The sequence below is a fragment of the Sus scrofa genome, chromosome 12 (assembly GCF_054392235.1).
Source record: "Sus scrofa isolate SSC_HxYL_T2T_F1_AM1 chromosome 12, Sscrofa_HxYL_maternal_Yorkshire_Landrace_v2.0, whole genome shotgun sequence".
Lineage (NCBI taxonomy): Eukaryota > Metazoa > Chordata > Mammalia > Artiodactyla > Suidae > Sus > Sus scrofa.
Window position 1 is genome coordinate 14,567,071 of NC_139394.1, and position 25,286 is coordinate 14,592,356.

Consider the following 25,286-nt stretch of genomic DNA (forward strand, 5'->3'; position numbering starts at 1 on the left):
CTGTCTCCTCTCCCAACACAGAGAAGCCACAATGAATAAATTCTCATCTTCCAGCCTCCACGTGAAAAAGCACCTCCCCCATCTCTACGTTTTAACCCTACATTCCATCCCTTATAACAAGGCCACGTTTCAGCCCTGTTCTCAATCAGAGGGCTCTTTTCTTTTGGTCAGTGCGCCTCACTGTGTGTGTTCACCAAAACGACGGGCCGCAGGAGCTGGCTGCAGAATCAAGGCGTGTTAACTGCTCTTGCGCTCCGCTACTAACGTTTCAGATCCTAAATTCAAAAGCAAGTCAACTTTAGGAAAACAGTGTTTATTTAAAAACAGTTTCATAAAAAGTATCGGGAGTGAATATACAGGTAAGTTCCTTAGAAGTGATTCTGCTGGGTTAGACTTTACTGGCTCAATTCTTGCTCTGCCCTGGTGACGTCTGCCCTTACAGGAAGGGATTTTTACTGTACTGAAAGGAAGCCAGATGAAGCCGAGATTTGAAGCGTTCCGCCTCCAACTCCCGAAAGAAAGCATCATCGTCGTTCTGTGTTATCAGGTTCTGCAGCTGTTCAATTTCCTTCTCCATTTTAGACCTCAGCTCCCTCTTCGCCTTATGTAACACCTAAAAGAGAACTCACGTCATCCTGCTATTAACACAACATGGACCCAGGCCCATTCCCTCTCCACCACCTTCCTGCTCACGGAGCTGCTGTAGTCATTTTAATAGTTCAGCAGCAGCTCTTACAGAGACCTGAACAAGTAAAGTGAAAATCGTACAAAGTTTTGAATTGTAGACGGATCTCATTCCACTTAAAAAGCCTGAGGTGGTTATCTTCTACCTCTTACGAAGGTAAATGATTTCAATCTATTAATTATTACCTGAGCCTGGGATTTCTCTCTGGCTTTGAGTTCTTGACGTTCCTGTGATATAGCTTCTGCCAACAATGAAAACTGTTTTACAGGGAAGAAAACAAACCACATCTTACTTTGTAGTCCAAATATAACAGTTCTTATGCTTAAAATCTTTAATGGAAACAGGGTACTATAGATTCTGTACTACGGTCAAGCAGTAGCTTATTTTATCTTAAACTTTAATCTTGAAAATGGGGTCGGTCCGACCTCAGTGACAAGGTCTGAGTTAACATGTGGAGGTTTACTGTTCAACAGACTAAGCTGCCGTCTGACACAGGGTGAGGGGATTAAGCAGGTCAGAGCAGCAGTGAGCCCACCTGGTCTTTATAGTAGTTCTCCAGTGAGTCCAGTTCATTCTGGTGCTGTCTTTTTTGTTCATCTCGCTTTTCTCTGGCATAGTTTCTTAGGTCTCGTAATCTTTGCTTTTGAATTTGTAGACCTTCTTCAAATAGTTTCTTAAATATCTGTCAGTTATTTAGTCAGAAACATAAATAAACTTTCATGTAGGAATATAATTCTGCCCCAGTAGAGGTATATATGCTGATTACATTTCACAAAGATATAAAATGACAGCTTTATTGAGATAAAATTCACCCTTTTAAGATTTATAAATCAGTGCTTTTACTATATCGGTACAACCCTAACTGGTAATTTCAGAATATTCTCTTCACTCCAAAAAGAAACCCCATAACCATCAGCGGCCGCTCCCACCTCCTTCTAGCAACCACTCTACTTTGTATGCCTACAGATTTGCCTATTCTGGACATCTCCTATAAATGGTTTCATAGAGTATGTGGCATCTTTCACTTGGCATGTCTTCAACGTTCATCTATACTGTGGCATGTATCAATAATACCTTCTTATTGCCAAACACTCTACTAGACGGATATATCACATTTTGTTTATCCGTTCATCAACTGATGAACACTGGGTTAGTTCCTCTTTTTGGTGATTATAAATAGTGTGTGGTTACCTAGGAGCAAAAGCACTGAATCACATGTTGAACCTTTTAAGGAACTGTCAAACGGGTTCCACAATTTTATAACCCCACGAGCCCTTCTCCACATCCTAACTAACACTTGATTTTAGCCATTTTAGTGGGGGAGAGTTTATCTCACTGTGGTTCTAATTTGTATTTCTCTAATGACTCATGGTGTTCAGCATCTCTTCCAGTATCCCAGAGACTCCTTACTGCTTTCAGAAAAGAATTCTCAAGCAGCCACATGTATAGGGCAAGAACTCCAGAGCAGAAACAGATGCTGCATCTACACTTGTGCAAAAATTAGGTTGATGTGGGTATCATCAAACCAGGCCCCAGGAAAACAAACTGTTCTAAGGTTCTGCACTGCCTAGGAAGGATTCTTGGTCAAAGTGCAGCCATGCGTTCGTTAGCCAGCATTACCTTAGTGTCCGCTTACTGAGCCCCTCAAATCCTTAGCAGTATCCTCTAGAAACGAGGCTAATCGCATGACCCACTTTGGAGTATTAGCCCAGTTAAGTATAATGACCTTAAGGTTTTACTCTACAGAAGAAATTTAGTGCCAGTTTGGAATCCCAAACAACTAAATATTTCAGCTTGAGTAGAATGAGACAGCTAAAAACCTTCTGGGAAGATCTCACAGCATGTGCCCCACACCTTAAATTCCTGTCTAACGCGTTCCCAAACCACTACAGCAGTGGTCCTGGAGAAGTGCCCACATGCAGAAGGCCAGAGGGAATGGAGACCTAGAGCAGAGGCCGAGGGTAGAGTGGGTGCACGGGGGGGGGGGTAATAACAAAATGAGGGGTGGACAAGGCGGAACTCAGGCCAACACTTCCAACTTGCAGCTGGATTTTGGACTCGAGTTGGGACAAGAGTCAAAAAGAAGGTGGTCCTCAAAGGCAATGGACGAAACGCACCTTCCTGACAGGGTGGGTCAGAAAAGTCAAAGCCAAGTTTACCATTTCTTCGCGGGTCCTCATTCTCATCATTTTTGAACGTAACTGAACCCTATAATCATCGTAATATTTTCGGGCACGAACAATCTGCTGCCGATTTTCTTTTATCTTAGATTGGGTCAACTTCTGCCTGTGAATGCGGTCCTTGAAGTCTTGCTAAGAAAGAGAAAGGGGAAAGGCAGTAAGGACGGGGGGAAGACAACTTCAGGGTTCTCGTCTGCCCCCCTCCCAGCCAGTTATGGAGGCCCGTGGCCAGCTGCCTGGACGTCAGGTGTGAAGGACTGTCAGCCCCCCGAGCCCCCGTCACCTCGGCTGGGAGAGCCGCTCCAAGGAGCCCCTCCTGCTGCAGAGAACAGCAGTGAAACTCGTGGAATGAGAAGCTCATCTCCCCATTGCCCCAGGGGTCCACTTAAAAGGAGCAGAAAACTGGCCCTCTCCAAGACCTTCACGCTGAGTTATCAAGAGAACTGACATGAAAACTAAGGAAGGGAGATGGTATCTTAACAAAGCAGTGGGGGTGCAATGAAGTCCTGTACACAAAGCCTTCAGCTGGGTGTTGCACACCCATCCCGTGCAGTGTTTCTGGTGGCTTCCCCTTCTTCTCATGAACAGTTCGGGAGTATAGTTCTCGCTGCTCGTCTCTACACTGTCTCTTCCTCGGGCTTGCCATCTCTGACCTCTGTCCTCTCATGATCCTCAGAGGATAAGCTACTATGTATGATTCTCAATCCAAATTCTGATGGAGACCTAACAACCTCAGCGTTCTATCTGGGACCTGAGAAAGATGGGAGAGGACAAAAAAAGCGCTAGCTAGAACCACCTGACTTCCAAGAGGCGGTGAAGGTAGAGACAGACCTGGCTTAAAAATCTCAACTCTACCTTTGCCAACTATGGTGGGACCCAGGGCACGTTAACGTCGCAAAGCTTTGGGTTTTCTTCATTTCATAGAAACTATCTTTACAATGCTGCTACAAAGACTAGATGAAACCGTTTATATACAGACAGTACCTACCCACCCTCCCATCAGTTTTCGTTCAAGACCTAAATGCTTCCTCAAGCAAGACTTAGAGGTGTGAGTCTGTGGGACTGCTATTTAGCTGGGGTACAAATAAGAATTAATACAACTTACAAATCTCAAATTATAATACCCAATTTGCTCTGCACCTACCAGTCTTCTGTTATGTTCATATTCTTTCTTGACAAGCGCAGTAAGGAGGTCATGCCTTCGCAAGGCTTCTTCTACCTTGAAGTGGGAGAGAAGGGAAGGATGTTAATAATTCTATTCTTAAGAGCTATTCTCAAGGATAAGCTCTTCCCCTGTCTGGCTTGTATTCCTAAACTTAACTTACTTCATCCTGGAGTTTCTTCTTTGATCGATTTTCTCTACATGCATCTTTTTTAAGCTGTTCTACCTGAGCGATTTGCTGTTTCCACATTTTGCTTAGTGTTTGGCCAGAAACATAGAGAAATGGAAACTGCTGCAGCATCAGGGGCAGGAGACTATGTTCATTCACTTTCACTGCAAGGTAAAAAAAAAAGTCTTAACTCGAGAAACTTGCTGACAGCTTTTAAGAAAAATCTCATCCCTTGTTCCTGGTAGATCAAAGCTTATCTACGTGATGTGGTTCTGAGCCTGAAAAGAACGGTTCTCAAGTCATGTTACTACTTTTGCATGTCATCGTTGACTGGAAGAAGGCACCTCCCAGTAAGGATGAAAATGAGCTCAACAGTTCTGACTGATGACATACTGGTCTTGTGAAGTCCATCTTAACTGCTCAGCCGATTCAGCGCTTGGGATGGATGCTGTGTGTGTGGTCAGACAGACTCCTCGGCCCTCCTGGGAGGCAAAGTGTCGGATGGGATGTAGTTAGAAGGCTGGCAGTCTTTGAAACTGCACTCTGGCGCCAACTGTCAATACAACAGGAGCTGGACAGGCCCTCTGCTTGCTTTGGAGCATCCCTGTGGTTCTACCAACTTCCCAGAAACAAAGAAAAGGCAACCAGTGTGAGTGCGAAGAATGAAAGCTGGAACAGCAGGTCACAGCTCTGGCCTCCGTTTGGTGCCAATATATTGGTATATAATTAAGAGTTTTAAATAAATGCCTTATTTCAGAGTTTTATCTCTCTTTATAGAAATCTAGCATATGGCAGTGATAAAAGATGGAAACTTTCTCCAGCTAACTGGTAGACTGTTAGTTTTCAGTGCTGTGTCCTTGGACTGCGGCAAACACTTTTAAAGGATGCCAGTTTTCCATAAAGTACAATTTTGTGGGTCTTACTTGGAACTGCGTTATTTGGCTTTGGCAAGCCACTTCTTGGACTTGGAGATGTGGTTTTTCTAGAGTAAATCTTCCAGGGCTGACTACGTTTTGGAGTTTCTTTATGAAGAGTTTCTCCGTATATTTTTTCCTTAGAAGCAGATAAAAAACAGAATAGCAATGAGAGAAAGCTAATAACTCTTTCATACATCATCTTAAATATTATATATTCACAAAAATAGCTAACATAATCTCCATCCAAACCACCTTACTTCAAATTTCTAAAATCTGGTTAGTATTTAACTTACCTTAAATTAAACGCATCTTTTGGTTTCTGGCATCCCTTGGAATTTGAAAAAGCATTGAATTTTTTAAAGTTTCATAGTTGCCATAGTCCCACACCCTAAATGCAACTACTACTAATGTTTTGATGTACTGGCCCTTTAACAACTTTTTCATGTAGACCGTAAAAGTTCTTAAACAATGTTTAGCCACAACCATATTGTATTTTATATCCTGTTGTTTATGAACATTTTAACATAAGCATTTTCCCCATGCCTTCATTTAGTTTCTACAACTATTCTTTTGAAAGGCAATGAAAACTTATGCTTTGGGTTTCTTCCAACCAGGCACAGAACAACTGGGATTTCCTGACTTTTGTTACTCCCTTCAACTTGTCAGTCAAATCTGTTTTTTAAAATCCTAGTGAACTGATAAAGAAATAGGATTCCTTCAAAACTGAAGGAAGTTTTAGGCAGGAAGCAATAATGCTAGTGTTCTTTGGCACCATGTCTTGCCACATTTTTGCAACTTGGCTACCCTATATATATATACATACATACATACATATATATGTATGTATGTATGTATATATGTATGTATATGTATAATGTGTGTGTGTGTATATGTATATGTATATATGTGTGTGTGTGTATATGTATATGTGTGTGTGTGTGTGTGTGTGTATATATATATATATATATACATAAAAGAAAATCCCACATGATGAAATGAAATTCTGCCTTTTTCCAAAGGGCTAATGATTAAGGCCCTATTGATTCTTTTTTCCTTTTAAAAAGATCGTCTCTGTACTTTCCACTGATCTGATCAAATGGCATTTATTACAGTAGAGACTTTTACCCACTGTTTCCTCCTCCTCATTTATTCCTAAAGGTCCAATATTCTCTTGAACTTTATTTCTTCTTAGTTCCTTTTCAAATGCTTCAGTTATTGCCTAGAAGGAAAGAGGCCATATAATATATAGTTATTAAAACATACATTCACTTAAGATTCTGCCATTCCATTCACTTTTAAGTTCCTTTAAGGCTATATATCATAAATGTAAATTATTTAGCAGATATGTAACTGGGACATAAAACTTGACATAATCATAAAAACTGGGAAAACACAATGGAATACTACTCAGCCATAAAAAAGAACAAGATAATGCCATTTGCAGCAACATGGATGGAACTAGAGACTCTCATACTAAGTGAATTAAGTCAGAAAGAAAAAAAAATACCATATGATATCACTTATATCTGGAATCTAATCCATGGCACGAATGAATCTTTCCACAGAAATGAAAAGCATGGACATGGAGAAGAGACTTATGGTTGCTGGGGGGGGGGGATGGATTGGGAATTTGGAGTTAATAGATGCAAACTATTGCCTTTGGAATGGATAAGCAATGAGATCCTGCTGTACAGCACTGAGAACTATATTTAGTCACTTACGATGGAGCATGATAATGTGAGAAAAAAGAATATGTATGTATGACTGGGTGACCTTGCTGTATAACAGAAAATTGACAAAACACTGTAAGCCAGCTATAATGGAAAAAAATAAAAATCATTATTTAAAAAAAAAAAACTGAGGATGAAAAAATACATTATTTTGATACTCCCCTGAATGGAAGTTACGTGCTAAATTGGAAGTTACATATAGAGCTGAAATTACATGTTATTGTAAGACACTGAAATTAGTTTCAGTTTTTTACCATTCTAAGACATACTATACAGTGTTCTAAATTTATGCTGCATTTCAAAATCCCTATTCCACAGCAGAAAGTCCCTTAGTAATCATACATTCTCCTTATTAAATACTAACCACCGCACCTCTCATTCCCATCTTGGGCGCTATCATCCTATCTAGAATTCAAATGTCCTGTTATTTAATCCATCTCAAATTCCCTTCATTTCCAAAGCCTTCTCTGAAAATACCAGCCTACACTGATCTACTTTTTCTTAATCACTGCAGCACATGGCTATATCTCACAAGATGAGTTTTCTTAAAGTTTTATGAGTACACATTTATGTTCCCTAATGGGAGACATAAAAATTAGGTCACATAATTCTGTCATTCACTCAGCTCAAGAATATTAAATGCATTTTAAGCCTTTAATCAACAGCATGTTCACTGTAGCATGTGGCTGACTGTAAATGGTAACGCCTGCTGCCCAATGGCAGTTAAGAGATGGGACATACCTTTGCTTGGAATCGGCGGTTATCTGCTTCTTTTGGCTTTTGCTGCTTTTTTCTCTGCATATGGAACTGTTTGTTTTTGTTAACTGGAGATGGAGAGAGTGAATGAGATCTGGAGGGCAGCTTTCTATGCACGGCAAGTCCTATAACATGGAGACACGTACCATAAGTTTCTGAAAGCCAGAAATGTTAAGGTGGCAGCCAAATAGTTGAGTTTTACCAAATTCAAAGATTGCTGTGAATGTGCTTAAATGTACTCTCCCCTATAGCTAATTTCTATTTGTTTGTATGTTTAGTCACACAAAGCAAACGGATGAATGCACAATGTATATTCAAAATGTCTCAAAGAAGTACTGAGGTTGTATATTCAACTTTGGGTTGAAAATCAAGCAACAGCGGAATGCATGCTGCACACAAAGGCCTGTATTAAGTACTCTTGATTGGTAGGAGAAGAAAAAAAAACATTAAACCATCTGAGCTGAATGTCTCCTACCCTTTCACCTATCAAGGTCCTGAGGAGGATGATGTAACTATGTATACATATCTTACCCTTAAAAAGCAGCCTGCTTATAAGCAAAAGTTAATATGATTTAGCATTTTTTAAGGAGTCCCATTCTTCCCTGCTTAGCAATCTTGCCTTCCTAATTCCATACTGCTTAAGAGATCTAACAAATTACCTCTCCACTAACTTTTTTATATTCCACTGTTTACATATCTGCTTGGGCATCTGCTAGTTGTGAAGTAGGGCATTTCATCCCTTTTCGGAAAAGTAAGAAATTCACTTTGGCTCTAATCTCAAGGAAATTAGTTTGATAGCTTTCTAAAGTTTTCCCCGAGAATCCAATGTCCCTGGGCTTTTATTTTTCTTTCCACTCTCTTTTAATTCAAATCTTTCAAATTTTTTTCTTAATTTTTTTTGTCTTTTGTCTTTTTAAGGCCACACCTGCGGGATATGGAGGTTCCCATATATAGACATTAGGGGTCTAATTGGAGCTGTTGCTGACAGCCTATGCCACAGCTGCAGCCATGCAGGATCCGAGCCACATCTACAACCTGTACCACAGCTCGAGGCAACGCCGGATTCTTAACCCACTGAGTGAGGCCAGGGATCAAACCCGCAATCTCATGGTTTCTAGTTGGATTCGTTTCCATTGCACCACGACAGGAACTCCTCAAATTACTTTAACATCTCAAGGTGGTAAGTAAAATTGACTTGCACAATCTATTTATTTATTTTTTTGTCTTTTTAGGGCCACACTGGCAGCATACAGAGGTTTCCAGCTAGGGGTCAAGTCGGAGCTGTAGCCGCCAGCCTATACCACAACCACAGCAATGCTGGATCTGAGCCATATCTGTGACCTACATCACAGCTCATAGCAATGCCAGATCCTAAACCGAGTGAGGCCAGGGATCGAATCTGCGTCCTCATGGATACTAGTCAGATTTGCTTCCACTGAGCCACAACAGGAACTCCTCACAATCTATTTTAAATGATGTTTCTGTAACATTTTACTATGTCCACAATGTATTCTTTAGAAACTAAAGATCCAATAAAAACAACATTTTAACTTAAAATGTTTTCAAAGCAGGATATCATGTACATGTGAATAGTAAGGGAAACATGTAGGTTTACTGGATGATGGTTTCTAGAGATTACCTGAGTCAAATTTAAAGGAAGACAGCTGAAATAATCAAGAGAAGGAAAGAGCACTCTTGGAGGGGAAAGGGAAAAAAAAAACAAAAAAAACCCAAAAAACTGAAAAGTTACAGAAGTTTTGGGTAAGAAATGGACTGTTTCTAGAGGAACAAGGATAACCAAAGTAGATAAAAATGAATGAAAAACAGAATTTTAGTTGGTGGAGGACAGGATAATAATTGGAACAAACGATAGGAAGTGTCTGAAAGGATGTGGCAAACCAGGAGTTCCTGTTGTGACACAGTGGTTAACGAATCCGACTAGGAACCATGAGGTTGTGGGTTCGATCCCTGGCCCTGCTCAGTGGGTTAAGGATTTGGTGTTGCCGTGAGCTGTGGTGTAGATCGCAGACATGGCTCGGATCCCGCGTTGCTGTGGCTCTGGTGGAGGCTGGCAGCTACAGCTCCGATTAGACCCCTAGCCTGGGAGCCTCCATATGCCACGGGTGCAGCCCTAGTAAAGGCAAAAAGACAAAAAAAAAAAAAAAGATGTGGCAAACCAGAAGCTGTCACACATTGCTGAGATGAGTACAGACTGATGCAGTCACGTTGGAGGTGAATTTGGCAATGGTGAACAAGTATAAAAGCCATGATCCAGCAATTCTAATAGATCTTAAAAAATTTTGTACATTATCACTGGTTGTTCGTTTTAGAATTGTTTGCAGCTTTCATAACCATAATCTATATATTCACAATAGGGGAAATAGACACACACACACGAATGGGGTACACTGTATGAACTTAATTATATAGCATTTAAAACGAACTGGAAATATCAACAGAATTCTAAAACAATGTTAACAACAATGAAAAAAAGTTGCAGAATAATATATACAGTATCTATGTAAATTAAAAAAATAAAACAATAGGAGTTCCCACTGTAGCTCAGTGGTAATGAACCCAACTAGTATCCATGAGGATGTGGGTTGGATCCCTGGCCTCACTCAGTGGGTTAAGGATCTGGCATTGCCGCGAACTGTGGTATAGGTTGCAGACATAGCTCAGATCTGGTGTTGCTGTGGCTGTGGCACAGGCCAACAGCTCTAGCTCTGATTTGACCCCCTAGCCTGGGAACCTCCATATGCTGCAAATGTGTGGCAAAAAAAAAAAAAAAGACTAAATAAATAAATACATAATGAAGTAGCATTTAGGACAAGTAATACATAAGCTGCTACAGTATAAAGACAAGGATGAAAGGGTTCCAGTTCACGATGGCAAGAGAAGCTCCTGAACTCACCTCCTCCCATGGCACTGACATCTACACTGCATATAGAAGAATTCTCTCTGAAAGGAATTCAGACACTAGCCGAGTGACTCCCACCTATCAGCTGAATGAGGAAAACCTCACATCAAAATAGGCTGCGGCACAGCCTCATCTTCTAGGAGCCATCGTGAATGAACAAAGTGGCCTGGACAATCACAAAGATGTGGGAGCCACCCAAGAGCTAGGGATGGACTGGATGGTTAGGACACCTCCTATGCAAGGCTACTCTTTCCAGACTGGGAGAGTAGCTGTTTTACCTAATGCACAGAAACCAACACAGAGTCAAGGAAAATAAAGAAACAGAAGAATATGTTCCAAACAAAAGAGTAAGATGAAACTCAAGAAACAGATCTTGATGAAACGGATAAGGGATTTACTTGATAAAGAGTTCAAAATATACCACACTATAGATCAACTATAATTTGGAAAAAATGCAAAATAAACACAGCAAAACACAAAAAGCAGGTGTTAAAAGTAAAAAATAAGTTAGACACCGATCAGGAGAAAAAAAGAGCTGAAAATAATGGTCATAAAGGTGCTCACTGAGGTGAGGAGAACAATACATGAACAAGGTAAGAATTTCAACAAAGAGGAGTTCCCGTCGTGGCGCAGTGGTTAACGAATCCGACTAAGAACCAGGAGGTTGCAGGTTCGGTCCCTGCCCTTGCTCAGTGGGTTAATGATCCGGCGTTGCCGTGAGCTATGGTGTAGGTCGCAGACACAGCTCGGATCCTGCGTTGCTGTGGCTCTGGTGTAGGCTGGTGGCTACAGCTCCGATTCGACCCCTAGCATGGGAACGTCCACATGCCGCGGGAGCGGCCCAAAGAAATAGCAAAAAGACAAAAAAAAAAAAAAAAAAAAAAAAAAAAAAAAAAGAATTTCAACAAAGAAACAGAATACCTAAGAAAGCACGAAAAACTTGAGACAGGATTAAGAGAGTGGACTAGAAGACTGGAGCCCGCCTTCTCTCATGAAAACAGAATTACAACCAATTGCTGAACAACCATTAATAAAATAGACTGAAAACTACCAAAAAAGACATCCTACTCCAAAAGACAAAGAGGAGGCCATACTGAGATGGGAGGAGGGGCGATTATGTGATATAAGCAACCCCACACCTGCTGGTGGGCGGCCCACAGACTGGAAAGTAACCATATTGCAGAGGCTCACCCACAGGAGTGAGAGTTCCCAGGCCCAGAGCATTTGGCGCTGAGGGCCAGCGGGGCTTGTGGGTAAGAGCTCCACAGGACTGGGAGAAATGGAGAAAGGCACACACAGGCCTTCATGCGTACCAGGGGAAAGCAGAGACTCCACAGGAATCTGGGCTAGATCTGCCTACGGTTCTTGGAGGATCTCCTGGGAAAACAGGGGATGACTGTGGCTCATTGTTGGGGAAGGACACTGGAGGCAAAGGTCTTGAGAATAATCATCAGCGTGAACACTTCTAGAGGTGGCCATTTTGGAAAAATCCGGGCCCATCCATCAGGGCTGAGAAGCCCCAGGCCAAAACAACCAAATGGGTGGGATCACAGCAAAGAGACTGCCTAAAGACCCCTCCAGGCACATAGCCACCTCTAATCACGCCCAGAAACAAAGCCCCACCCAGCAGAGGGGTAAGAATCAGCTCCACCTACCAGTGGGCAGGAACCAGTCCCTCCATCAGGAAGCCTGCAGCAAGCCCCCTGACAACTTTGGTCACGAGGGGGGCAGACATCAGAAGCAAAAAAGGCTGCAACCCCACTGCCTGCTAAAAGGAGACCACACAAAAAAATCTATACAAAATGAAAAGGCATTAAAAAAATATTAAAAAATAAAACCATCAAAAAAAAAAAAAAAAAAGACATCTAGTTAAAAAAAAAAAAGAAAAGGCAGAGAATTGTAACTCAGATAAAGGGATGAGAAAAAACCCCAGAAAAACAGCTACGTGATCTGGAGATTTCCAATGAAAAAGACTTTAGACTAATGATAGCAAAGAGGATTCAAATAAACCGGAGGCAAAGACTGATGAATTACAAGAAACGCGGAACAAAGAAATAAAAGATACAAAGATTAAGCAACCAGAGAAGCAAAATACAACAACTGAAATAAAAAATTCACTAGAAGGAAACTGCAGCAGGATACAGGAGGCAGAAGAACAAATAAGCGAGGTGGAAGACAGATTGGTGGAAATCAATGATGCAGAACAGAAAAGAGAATAAAGACGGAAAAGAAATGAAGACAATCTAAGAAAACTCTGGGACAACTTTAAATGCACAGATATCCGTACTTTAAGGGTTCCAGAAGGAGAAGAGAGAGAACATTTGAAGAGGTAATAACCGAAAATGTCCCTAACATGGGAAAGGAATTACTCAAATCCAGGAAGCACAATGAGCACCCTATAAAATAAACTCAAGGAGGGAGTTCCCATTTTGGCTCAGTGGTAATGAACCCAACTAGTATCCATGAGGATGTGGGTTTGATTCCTGGCTTCACTCAGTGGGTTAGAAACCTGGCATTGCCATGATCTGTGACAAAGGTCGCAGATGCAGCTCAGATCTTGAGTTACTGTGGCTGTGGCACAGGCCAGCAGCTGCAGCTTCAATCCAATCCCTATGGGAATTTCTGTACACCACAGATGTGACCCTAAAAAAAAGACAGACAAAACAAAACCCACACGAAACCTAAGGAGGAACACCTAAGACACATATTCATCAACCTGACCAAAATTAAAGACAGAGTAAATACTGAAAGCAGCAAGGGAAAAAAAACCAAGTAACAAAGGAACCCTGATTAGATAACTGGATGATTTTTCAGCAGAAACTCCTGCAGGCCAGAAGGGAATGGGATGATATATTTAAAGTGATGAAAGGAAAGAAAAAAACCTCCAACCAAGATTATTCTACCCAGAAAGGCTTGCATTCAGATTTGAAGGAGAAATCAAAAGCTTTATAGACAAGCAAAAGCTAAGAGAATTCAGCACCACTAAATCAGCTTTACAACAAATACTAAAGGAACTTCTTAGGTGGAAAAGGAAAGGCTACAATTAGAAACAAAAATACTGCAAATGACAAGGCACACCACTAAACACATACATATTGGAAAAGTAGGAAATCATCCACACACAAATATGCTACCGAAACCAGAAATCGTGAGAAGGGTGCAAATGCAGGATACCATAGATGCACCTGCAATCAAGAAACCAATAACTTAATCTTGTATATATGTAAACTTCTATACCAAAACTTCATGGTAACCTCAAAACAAAAATCTACAATAGATACACAAATAAGAAAAAGCAATCCAAATACAACATTAAGATAGTCAAACCACAAGAGAAGAGAACAAGGGAAGAAAAAATGTCAACAACAACAAAAAAATCAAAACAATTAACAAAATGGCAATAAGAACATGCATATCAATAATTATCTTAAATGTAATGTCCCAGCCAAAAGACAAAGACTGGCTGAATGGATACAAAAATAAGAACCATATATGTGCTGTCTTCAAGAGACTCACCTCAGGAGTTCCTGTCGTGGCACAGTGGTCAACAAATCTGACTAGGAACCATGAGGTTGCAGGTTCCATCCCTGGCCTTGCTCAGTGGGTTAAGGATCCGGCGTTGCCCTGAGCTGTGGTGTAGGTTGCAGACACGGCTCGGATCCCACGTTGCTGTGGCTCAGGCATAGGCCAGTGGTTACAGATCCGATTAGACCCCTAGCCTGGGAACCTCCATATGCCGCAGGAGCAGCCCTAGAAAAGGCAAAGACCAAAAAAAAAAAAAAAAAAAAAAAAAAAAAGACTCACTTCAGATCTAGGGACACATACAAATTGAAAGTGAGAGGATGGAAGAAAATATTCCACGCAAACAGAAATCATAAGAAAGCTGGAGTAACAACACTCATATCAGAAAAAAATAGACCTTAAAATAAAGAACACTATAAGAGACAAAGAAGGACATTACATAATGAGCAAAGGATCAATCCAAGAAGAAGATACAATAATTGTAAATGTATATGCACTCAACATAGGATCATCTCAATATATAAGGCAACTGCTAACGACCTTAAAATGCGAAACTGACAATAACACAATAATAGCAAGGGACTTTAACACCCCACTTACAGCAATGGACAGAACATCCAGACAGAAATTCAACAAGGAAACACAGGCCTTAATTTTTTTTTTTTTTTTTTTTTGTCTTTTTACCATTTTCTTGGGCCGCTCCTGTGGCATATGGAGTCTCCCAGGCTAGGGGTCGAATTGGAGCTGTAGCCGCCGGCCTACGCCAGAGCCACAGCAACGTGGGATCCGAGCGGCACCTGCGACCTACACCACAGCTCGCAGCAACGCCGGATCCTTAACCCACTGATCAAGGCCAGGGATCGAACCCGCAACCTCAAGGTTTCTAGTCGAATTCATTAACCACTGAGCCACGACGGGAACTCCAACACAGGCCTTAATTTATTTAAGATGTATTAGACCAGATGGACTTAATAGATATTTATAGACCATTCCATCCAAAAGCAGAATACATATTCTTCAAGTGCACACAGAACATTCTCTAGGATAGATCACATTCTGGGGCACAAATCAAGCCTCGGTAAATTTAAGAAAATTGAAATTATATCAAACATCTTTCCTGACCACATCACTATAAGATGAGAAATCAACAACAACAACAAAAAACTGCAAAAAACACAAACACGTGAAGACTAAACAACATGCTTTTAAACAACCAATGGATCACTGAAGAAATCAAAGAGGAAATTTAAAAATACCTAGAAGCAAATGACAACAAAGACACAAGAATCCAAAGCCTATGGGATGCAGCAAAAGCAGTTCTAAGAGGGAAGTTTACAGCAATACAAGCCTACCTCAGGAAATAAGAACAATCTCAAATAAACAACCTAACTTTACACCTAAAGGAACTACAGAAAGAACAAACAAAACCCAAAGTTAGCAGAAGGAAAGAAATCATAAAGATCAGAGCAGAAATAAATGAAGAAAATCATAGAAAAGATCAATGAAACTAAAAGCTTGTCCTCTGAAAAGATCAACAAAACTGATAAACCTTTAGCCAGACTCATCAAGAAAAAAAAGACAGCACTCAAATCAGTAAAAATCAGAAATGAAAAAGAAGTTACAACAGGAGTTCCCGTCATGGTGCAACAGAAACTAATCCGACTAGGAACCTTGAGCTTGCAGGTTCGATCCCTGGCTTTGATCAGTGGGTTAAGGATCCAGAATTGCCATGAACTGTGGTGTACGTCACACAGGTGGTTCGGATCTGGCATTGTTGTGGCTGTGGCTGTGTCTGGCAGCTGTAGCTCCAATTAGACCCCTAGCCTGGGAACCTCCATATGCTGCAGGTGCAGCCCTAAAAAGCAAAAAAAAAAAAAAAGTTACAACAGACATCACAGAAATACAAAGGATCTACGAGACTACATGACAATAAAATGGACAACCTAGAAGAAATAGACAATTTCTTAGAAAAGTACAATTTTCCAAAACTAAACCAAGAAGAAATACAAAATATGAATGGACCAATCACAAGTACTGAAATTGAAACTATGATTTAAAAACTTCAACAAACAAAAGTACAAGACCAGATGGCTTTGCAGGCGAATTCTATCCAAGATTTAAAGTGTTAACACCTTCCTTCTTAAACTATTCCAAAAAATTACAGAGGAACACTCCCAAACTCATTCCATCACCCTAATACCAAAACCAGACAAAGACACCACAAAAAAAGAAAATTACAGGCCAGTATCAATGATGAACATAGATGCAAAAATCATCAACAAAATACCAGCAAACTGAATCTAGCAATACATTAAAAGAATCATACACCATGATCAAGTGAGATTTATCCCCAGGATGCAAGGATTTTTCAATATCTGCAAATCAATAATATACCATATTAATAAACTGAAGAATAAAAACCATATGAACTTTTGAATAGACGCTGAAAAAGCTTCTGACAAAATCTAACACCCATTTCTGATAAAAACCCACCAGAAAATGGGCATAGAAGGACCCTACCTCAACATAATAAACACCATGTATGACAAACTCATAGCCAACATCACTCTCAGTGGCAAAAAGCTGAAAGAATTCCTACTAAGATCAGCAACAATACAAGGATGCCCACTTTAGACACTTATTCAACACAGTTCTGGAAGTCCTAGCTAGCCAAGGCAATCAGAAAAGAAAAAGAAATAAAAGGAATCCAAATTGGAAAGGAAAAAGTAAAACTTTCACTGCAAATTACATGATAGTATACGTAGAAAATCATAAGGATGCTACCAGAAACACTGATACAGCTCATCAATGAATTTGTTAAAGCTGCAGGATATAAAATACACAGAAATCGACTGCATTTCTATATACTAACAATGAAAGATAAGAAAGAGAAATTAGGAAAACAATCCATTTACCATCACATCAAAAAGAATAAAATGCCTAGGAATAACCTATCTAAAAAGACAAAACAAAGGCACTCTGAAAACTATATAAGATGCTGATGAAAGGATCAAAGATGACACAAACAGATGGAAAGATATACCATGCTCATTGGTAAAGGTAAGTAAATAAATTCAGAATACTCTACTGTTGAAAAAGTGGTGGTTAAGTCACATTTAGTATGAAAGCTAAAAAACAACCATTAGTAAAAAAACTTGTTAATGGATACACAAGAGAAAAAAATATAAACTGTAACATCAAAAATATGAAATATGGTGGAAGAATAAGAATGTACAAGTCAGGGGGAGGGATGGGTTGGGTGTTTGGGACTGGCAATATGCACACTGTGGTATATGGAATGGCTGGCCAAGAAGGACCCGAATAGCAAAGGGAACTCTACCAAATATTATGTGATAATCTCTAAGGGGAAAGAATCTGAAAAAAAAAAAATGTAGAACTTCAGTGTGCATTCAAACTTACCAACTTAAAATAGACTATTATAAATATAAGATGTTTTATATAATCCTAATGGCAACCACAAAGTAAAAACCTGTAACAGATACACAAAATATAAAGAGAAAGGAATCTAAGCAAACAATTAGAGACAATCATCAAAGAACAAAGGAAGAATATGAGAAGAAGGAAAAAGGAATTACAAAACAGCCAGAAAACAATTAACAAAATGGCAACACTAAGTCCATATCTTTCAGTATTATTAAATATAAATGGACTAAATTCTCCAATCAAGACAGAGTAGCCAAGTAGGTTAAAAAAAAAGAAACAAACAAAAAAAGACCCAACTATGTGCTACCTACAAGAGACTCTAGCTTTAAGGGAGACACAAAGACTGAAAGTGAAGGGATGGAAAAAGATATTCCATGCAAATGGAAACCAAATGAAAGCTAGGGTAGCTATACTTCTATCAGACAAAACAGACTTTAAGACAAAAAAGATCACTATATGATAAAGTAGTCAGTTCATAAAAAGAATATTTGTAAGTTTTTTGCACCTAACATAGGAGCATCTAAATACATAAAGCAAATATTAACACACTTAAACAGAGACATAACAGTATAACAGTAGAGGACTTCAATTCCCCACTTTCAACAATGGACAGATCATCTAGACAGATCAATAAGGAAATACTGTACTTAAATTACATGTTAGTCCAAATAACAGATATTCACAGAATATTATTTCACAAAGCAGAATACACATTTTGCTCAAACACACATGGAACATTCAAATACTTCCTTGAAAACTTTAAATGACTGAAATTGTATCAAGCATCTTTTCTGATCATGATGGTATATAACTAGCTATCAGTTATAAGAAGTAACAGAGAAAGTCACAAATATATGGAGATTAAGCAATTTCTTACTAAACCACCAATGGATCAAAGAAGAAATCAAGAGAAAATCTTTAAATCTTAAGAAAAATGAAAACACAATATACCAAAACTTATTGGATGTAGCAAAACAGTCCTAAGAAGGAAGTTCACAGCAATAAATGCCTCCATCAAAAACAAAAATATGACACCTAAAGTCAAGCAACAAAATAAATAAGCAGAACCATATAAAACTGAAAAGCATCTGCACAGCAAAAGAAATGTTCAGGAGTTCCTGTCGTGGCGCAGTGGTTAACGAATCCGACTAGGAACCATGAGGTTTCGGGTTTGATCCCTGGCCTTCCTCAGTGGGTTAATGATCAAGCATTGCCGTGAGCTGTGGTGTAGGTTGCAGACGCGGCTTGGATCCCACGTTGCTGTGGCTCTGGAGTAGGCCAGTGGCTACAGCTCCGATTTGACCCCTAGGCCTGGGAACCTCCATATGCCGCTGGAGCGGCCCAAAGAAATAGCAAAAGACAAAAAAAAAAAAAAAGAAATGTTCAGGAGTTCCTGTCGTGGCGCAGTGGTTAACGAATCCGACTAGGAACCATGAGGTTTCGGGTTCGGTCCCTGCCCTTGCTCAGTGGGTTAAGGATCCGGCGTTGCCGTGAGCTGTGGTGTGGGTTGCAGACGTGGCTTGGATCCCGCGTTGCTGTGGCTCTGGCGTGGGCTGGCGGCTACAGCTCCGATTCAACCCCTAGCCTGGGAACCTCCATATGCCTCGGGAGCGGCCCAAAGAAATAGCAAAAAGACAGGGGAAAAAAAAAAAAAGACAAAAAAAAAGAAATGTTCAAAGAAATTTTAAAAACTACCTATGGAATGGAGAAAAATATTTGCAAATCAGGTATCTAAAAAGGGGTTACTATGTAAAATATAAAAATAACTCATATAACTCGATAGCAAAAAAAAAAAAAAAGAAAAAAAAAGGGCAAAGGACGTGAAGAGACATTTCCCAAAGAAGAAATACAAATGGCCAACAGGTACATGAAAAGGTGCCCAACATCACTAACCCACTAACCATTAAGGAAATGCAAATTAAAGCTACAATAAAGGATCACCTCATGCCTCTTGGAAGGGTTATCATTAAACAGAGATGTGTTAGTAAGAATATGGAGTAAAGTAAAACCCTTGTGTACTGTTGGTGGGATTGTAAATTGGTACAGCCATTATGGAAAACAGTGTGGAGAGTTCTCAAAAAAATTAAAATATAATTACCATATGATCCAGCAATTCAACCTCTGGGAATATTTCCAAAAGAAATGAAAACACTATGTCAAAAGGGAAAGCTGTTCCCTCATGCTCACAGCAGTATTATATACAATAGCCAAGACATGGAAACAGTAAGTATCCACTGACAGATGAGTAGATTAAGAAGATGTGACATATATATGGAATATTATTCAGTCATAAAAAGAAGAAAATCCCATTATTTGTGACAACATGTATGGAACCTGAGGTCATCATGCTAAGTGAAATAAGTCAGACAGAAAGACAAATACTGTATGAACTCACTTGTATGTAAAACCAAAAAAACAAACAGAACCCAAACTCACTTAAAAGTAGAATCTTAAGGAGTTCCCGTTGTGGCTCAGTGGTTAACGAATCCCACTAGGAACCATGAGGTTGTGGGTTCGATCCCTTGCCTTGCTCAGTGGGTTAAGGATCCGGCGTTGCCGAGAGCTATGGTGCTATGGTGTAGGTCGCAGACGTGGCTCGGATCTGTCGTTGCTGTGGCTCTGGCGTGGGCCAGTGACTACAGCTCCGATTCAACCCCTAGCCTGGGAACCTCTATATGCCGCAGAAGCGGCCCAAGGAAAAAAAAACAAAAAAAAACCTTAAAGATAAATAATAAATAAAAAAGCAGCAGCAACCTCATAGAAAAAGAGATTATATTTATGGTTACTAGATGCAGGAGGATGGGGAGGATGGGGTGGATGGAATGGATGAAGGCAGTCAAAAGGTACAAATTTCCAGTTAGAAAATAAGTACTAGGGATGTAATAAACAACAGGATGACTATAGTTAACACTGCTCTATGTATATTGGAAAGTTATATATCTCATAAAGACAATAACTAAACATCATGGCAATAATTTCACAATATATGTATATAACTCAACTCATTACACACCTTAAACTTACACAATGGAGTATGTCGATTATATTTTAATAAAACTGAGGGAAAAAAACCAGGAATGATCTCAAATAAACAACGTACTTTATACCTCAAGGAACTAGAAAAAGCAGAACAAAGGGCAGAGTTACTAGAAGGGGGAAATAACAATGATCAGAGCAGAAATAAATGAAAGAGATGAAAAAAGACAACAGAAAAGGAGTTTTCTGGTGGCTCTGCAAGTTAAGAATCTGGTGATGTCATCATTACTGTGACATGAGTTCAATCTCTGGCCCAGGAACTTCTGCATGTCAAAGGCATGGCCAAAAAAAAAAAAAAAAAGAAAAAGAAAAAAAAGAACAGAAAATCAATGAAATCTAAGAGCTGGATTTCCAAAGAGATAAACAAAATAGACTAACCGTTAGCTAGACTTAAACCTAGAAAAAAAGAGGACTCAAATAAAATTAGAAATGAAAGAGGAGAGGAGTTTCTGTTATGGCTCAGCAGTAACAAACCTGACTACTATCTATGAGGACATGAGTTTGACCCCTGGCCTCGCTTAGTGGGTTAAGGATCTGGTTTTGCCGTGAACTGTGGTGTAGGTCGAAGATGCAGCTCAGATCCCACGTTGCTGTGGCTGTGTTGTAGGCTGGCAGCTGCAGCTCCGATTCGACCCCTAGCCTGGGAACTTCAATATGCCATGGTGCAGCTCTAAAAAGAGAAAAAAGGAAATGAAAGAGGAGATATTACATCTGACAACACAGAAATACAAAGGAACGTAAAAAACTAATAACAATTTTACACTGACAAACTGGACAACAGAAGAAATGGATATTCCTAGAAATATATAATCTACTAAGACTGAATTATGAACAAACAGAAAAATCTGAACAGACTACAAGTAAGAGATTAGATCAATAATAACCTCCCAACAGATAAAAGTTCAGGACCAGGATGGCTTCACTGGTGAATTCTACCAAACATCTGAAGAATACCAAATCCTTTTCAAACCTTTCCAAAAAATGGAAGAAGAAATACTTCCAAACTCACTTTACAAGGCCATTATTACCTAAAACCAAAACCAAACAAGACACCACCAAAAAAAATTACAGACCAATATTCCTGATGAACACAGATGCAAAAATGCTCACCAAAATATTAGCAAATGAATTCAGGGTACAAAAATCAATATACAGTTGGCCCTGGAACAATGCAGGGGTTAGGAGCACCAATCCCACACAGCCAAAAACCCAAATATAATTTTATAGTCAGCTCCCCATATCTGTATTTCTGTATCTGTGGATTCAACCAATCCCAACCATGTAGTAGCGTAGTACATATTTATTTATTTAAAAAAAATCCATGTATAAGTGGACCTGTACAGTTCAAACCTGTGTTGTTCAAAGGTCAACTGAACACAATTCAGTTGCAGTTCTGTACATTAATATTAAATAAACTATCAGAGAAACTGGAGTTACTCAGTTTTCCTAGGTCTCTCGAATGTTACTAAACTTTTGTTTTTCTCTCATTTAAAAAAGTAAAAAGGGGAGTTCCTCAGAATTCCCACTGTGGCTCAGCAGTATTAAATGCAACAGTATCCATGAGGATGCAGGTTTGATCTGTGGTCTCACACAGTGGGTAAAGGACCTGGCATTGCCATGAGCTGTGGCATAGGTCACAGACACAGCTAGGATCTGGGGTTGCTATAGCTGTGGTGTAGGCCAGAAGCTACAGCTCTGATTTGACTCCTAGCCTGGAAACTTCCATATGCCATGGCTGTAGCCCTAAAAAGACCAAAAAAAAAAAAAAAAAAAAAGAAAAAAAAATTATAAGTTCTCATCATGGCTCAGCAGTAACAAACCCAACTAGTATCTATGAGGACGTTGGTTCAATTCCTGGCCTTACTCGGTTAAGGATCTGGTGTTGCTGTGAGCTTTAGTGTAAGTCACAGACACAGCTCAAATTCTGCGTAGCAGCTGCATCTCCAATTTGACCTCTAGCCTGGGAACTTCCATATGCCACAGGTGTGGTGCTGCAAAGCAAAAAAAAAAAAACCAAAAAAACAAAAAACCACTTTTTAAAAAAATTAAAAACGAAGAGAAATTAAGAAAATAATCCCATGTACAACTACTTCAAAAAGAATGAAATACCTAGGAATAAATTTAACTGAGAAAGTGAAAGACTTGTACACTGAAAACTATAAGACACTGATGAAAGAAATTGAAGACCACCCAATTAAATGCAAAGATGTTCTGTGTTCATGGGTTGGAAGAATTAATACTGTTAAGATGTCCATACTCCCCAAGTGATCTACAAACTCAATGCAATCCCTATCAAAATTCCAACAACATTTTTCACAGAAGTAGAACGATCAATTACAAAATTTGTTTGGATCCACAAAACAAGCCAAAAAGCCAAAAGAATCTTGAGGGAAAAAAAACAAAGCTGGAAGCATCATACTTAACTTCAAACTACATTACAAAGCTAAAGTAATCAAAAAAACATAGTATCAGCAATAAAAACAGGAATGTAGCTTAACGGAACACAACAGAGACACCAAAAATAAACCCATGAATATATGGTTAATTAATTTATGATAAAGGAGCCAGGAAGATATAATCAAGAAAAGAGATGCTTTTCAATAGTGTTGGAAAAAGTGGACAGCCACTTGCAAAAGAATGAAACTGGACCCCTAAAATTTTATACCATAAACAACAAACAACTCAAAATGGATCAAAGACTTCAAAGACCTGAAACCATAAAACTCCTAGAAGAAAACATAGCCAATAAGCTGGTTGACACTGGCCTTGGCAATAATAAAGAAGTGGAACTATACAAACGAATAAACTTCAGCACAACAAAGGAAATCACCAAAATGAAAAGGCCACCTACCAAATGAGAGAATATATTTGCAAATCAGGTATCTGATAAGGGGTTAATATCTAAATATTAACTCAATAGCAACACAAACAAACCAAAATCCCCACAAATGAAAAATGGGCAAAAGAATTAGACATTTTTCCAAAGATGACATGCAAAGGGCCAATAAGTACATGAAAAGGTGCTCAAATCATTATCATAAGGGAAATGCAAATCAAAACCACAATGAGAGGGAGTTCCCATTGTGGCTCAGCAGAAATGAATCTGACTAGTATCCATGAGGATGCAGGTCCAATCCCTGGCCTTGTTCAGTGGGTTAAAGATCAAGAGTTGCTATGAACTGTGGTGTAAGTCACAGACACAGCTCAGACTTGGCACTGCTGTGGCTGTGGCATAGGCCAGCAGCTGCAGCTCTGATTCAATCCTTAGCCTGGGAACTTCCATATTTTTCAGGTATGGCCCTAAAAAGCAAAACTAAAAAAACCCACAATGAGATATCAACTCATCTGTGAGAATAGCTATCCTCAAAAACAAAAACCAAGAGAAAAGAATTAAAGAGAGAGAGAGAGAGAAGTGTTAGAGAAGATGTAGAGAAAAGGGAAGCCTGTGAGCCCTCGGTGGGAATGTAAACTGGTGCAGCATTATGGAATAGAGTATGGAGGTTCATCAAATTAAAACTACAACTATATTACAATCCAGCAATTTCACTAATAATAGGTATGTATTCAGAAGTGAAATGAAATCACTACCTCAAAAAGATTATCTGTGGAGTTCCCGTCATGGCTCAGTGGTTAACGAACCCAACTAGCATCCATGAGGACACAGGTTCAATCCCTGGCCTTGCTCAGTGGGTTAAGGATTTGGTGTTGCCCTGAGCTTGGTGTAGGTCGCAGACACAGCTCGGATCCCAAGTTGCTGTGGCTATGGTGTAGGCCAGCAGCTACAGTTCTGATTTGACCCCTAGCCTGGGAACCTCCATATGCCTTGGGTGCGGCCCTAGAAAGACACACACACACACACACACACAAACTGCATCTCCATATTCCCTGAAGCATTATTTATAACAGCCAAGACATGCAAATAATGTAAGTGTCCAGTCAATAGATGAATGGATTAAGAAAATGTGGTTTACACACATACATACACACACAATGGAATATTATTCTGCCATAAAAAGGAAATCCTGCCATCTTCAACAACATGGATGGTCCTTGAGGGCATTATCCTAAGTGAAATAAGTCAGACACAGAGACAAATACTCTATGATCTCACTTATATGTGGAATCTTAAAAAAAACAAATCTGAAGGTACAGAGAACAGAAGGGGATCCAGCTTTCCGCCACAGCTCCTCCCTTCTCCCCATACCCAAAATGTTTTTTCTTCATTGTATCTTTTTCAAATCAACTTTCCTCTATGTTTAATAGGAGTTTTCTTAAATTCCAAGGTGTCTAAAGGTAGGGGGGTGAAGGGTGGACAAAATGTGTGAAGGTGTTCAAAAGTTAGAACTTCCAATTATAAGATGAAGTTCTGGGAATGTCATGTACAGCATGCTGACCATAATTAACAATATTGTATTGAGTATCTGAAAGTTGGTAAGAGATTAGATCTTAAAAGTTATCATAAGAAAAAAAAAACTGAGGGAGTGGCAGTGGAAATGAATCCGACTAGTAACCTTGAGGATGCAGGTTCAATTCCTGGCCTCACTCAGTGGGTTAAGGATCTGGTGTTGCCATGAGCTGTGGTGAAGGTTACAGATGTGGCTGAGATCTGGCATTGCTGTGGCTGTGGCGTAGACTGGCAGCTGCAGCTCCAATTAGACCCCTAGCCCAGGAACTCGAATATGCCTCAGGTGCAGCCCTAAAAAGCAAAAAAAAAAAAAAAAAAAAAAAAGAAAATATATGAAGTTATAGATGTTAACTAAACTTA

The 25,286-nt window shown here is 39.6% G+C and overlaps 1 protein-coding gene across 26 annotated transcripts in view; it reads right to left on the bottom strand.

Annotated features, from left to right (window-relative positions):
* Positions 1-297: 297 nt before the first annotated feature.
* CEP95 (centrosomal protein 95) overlaps positions 298-25,286 on the bottom strand; it is a 63,951-nt gene continuing 38,962 nt past the window's right edge. For 24 of the 26 annotated variants that reach the window (XM_084984020.1, XM_084984007.1, XM_021066756.2 and 21 more), the window contains 9 exons: positions 7,585-7,724; positions 6,243-6,332; positions 5,120-5,249; positions 4,191-4,360; positions 4,010-4,084; positions 2,845-2,997; positions 1,221-1,367; positions 871-942; positions 298-613 (listed from right to left, as the gene is read on the bottom strand). In XM_084984020.1, coding sequence (XP_084840146.1) covers positions 437-613; positions 871-942; positions 1,221-1,367; positions 2,845-2,997; positions 4,010-4,084; positions 4,191-4,360; positions 5,120-5,249; positions 6,243-6,332; positions 7,585-7,724 — 1,154 coding nt within the window. In that variant the 3' untranslated portion in view covers positions 298-436. Of the gene's footprint in view, positions 614-870; positions 943-1,220; positions 1,368-2,844; positions 2,998-4,009; positions 4,085-4,190; positions 4,361-5,119; positions 5,250-6,238; positions 6,333-7,584; positions 7,725-25,286 lie in introns of all 26 variants that reach the window. The other 2 variants (XR_014820931.1, XR_014820930.1) reach the window with 1 other exon arrangement.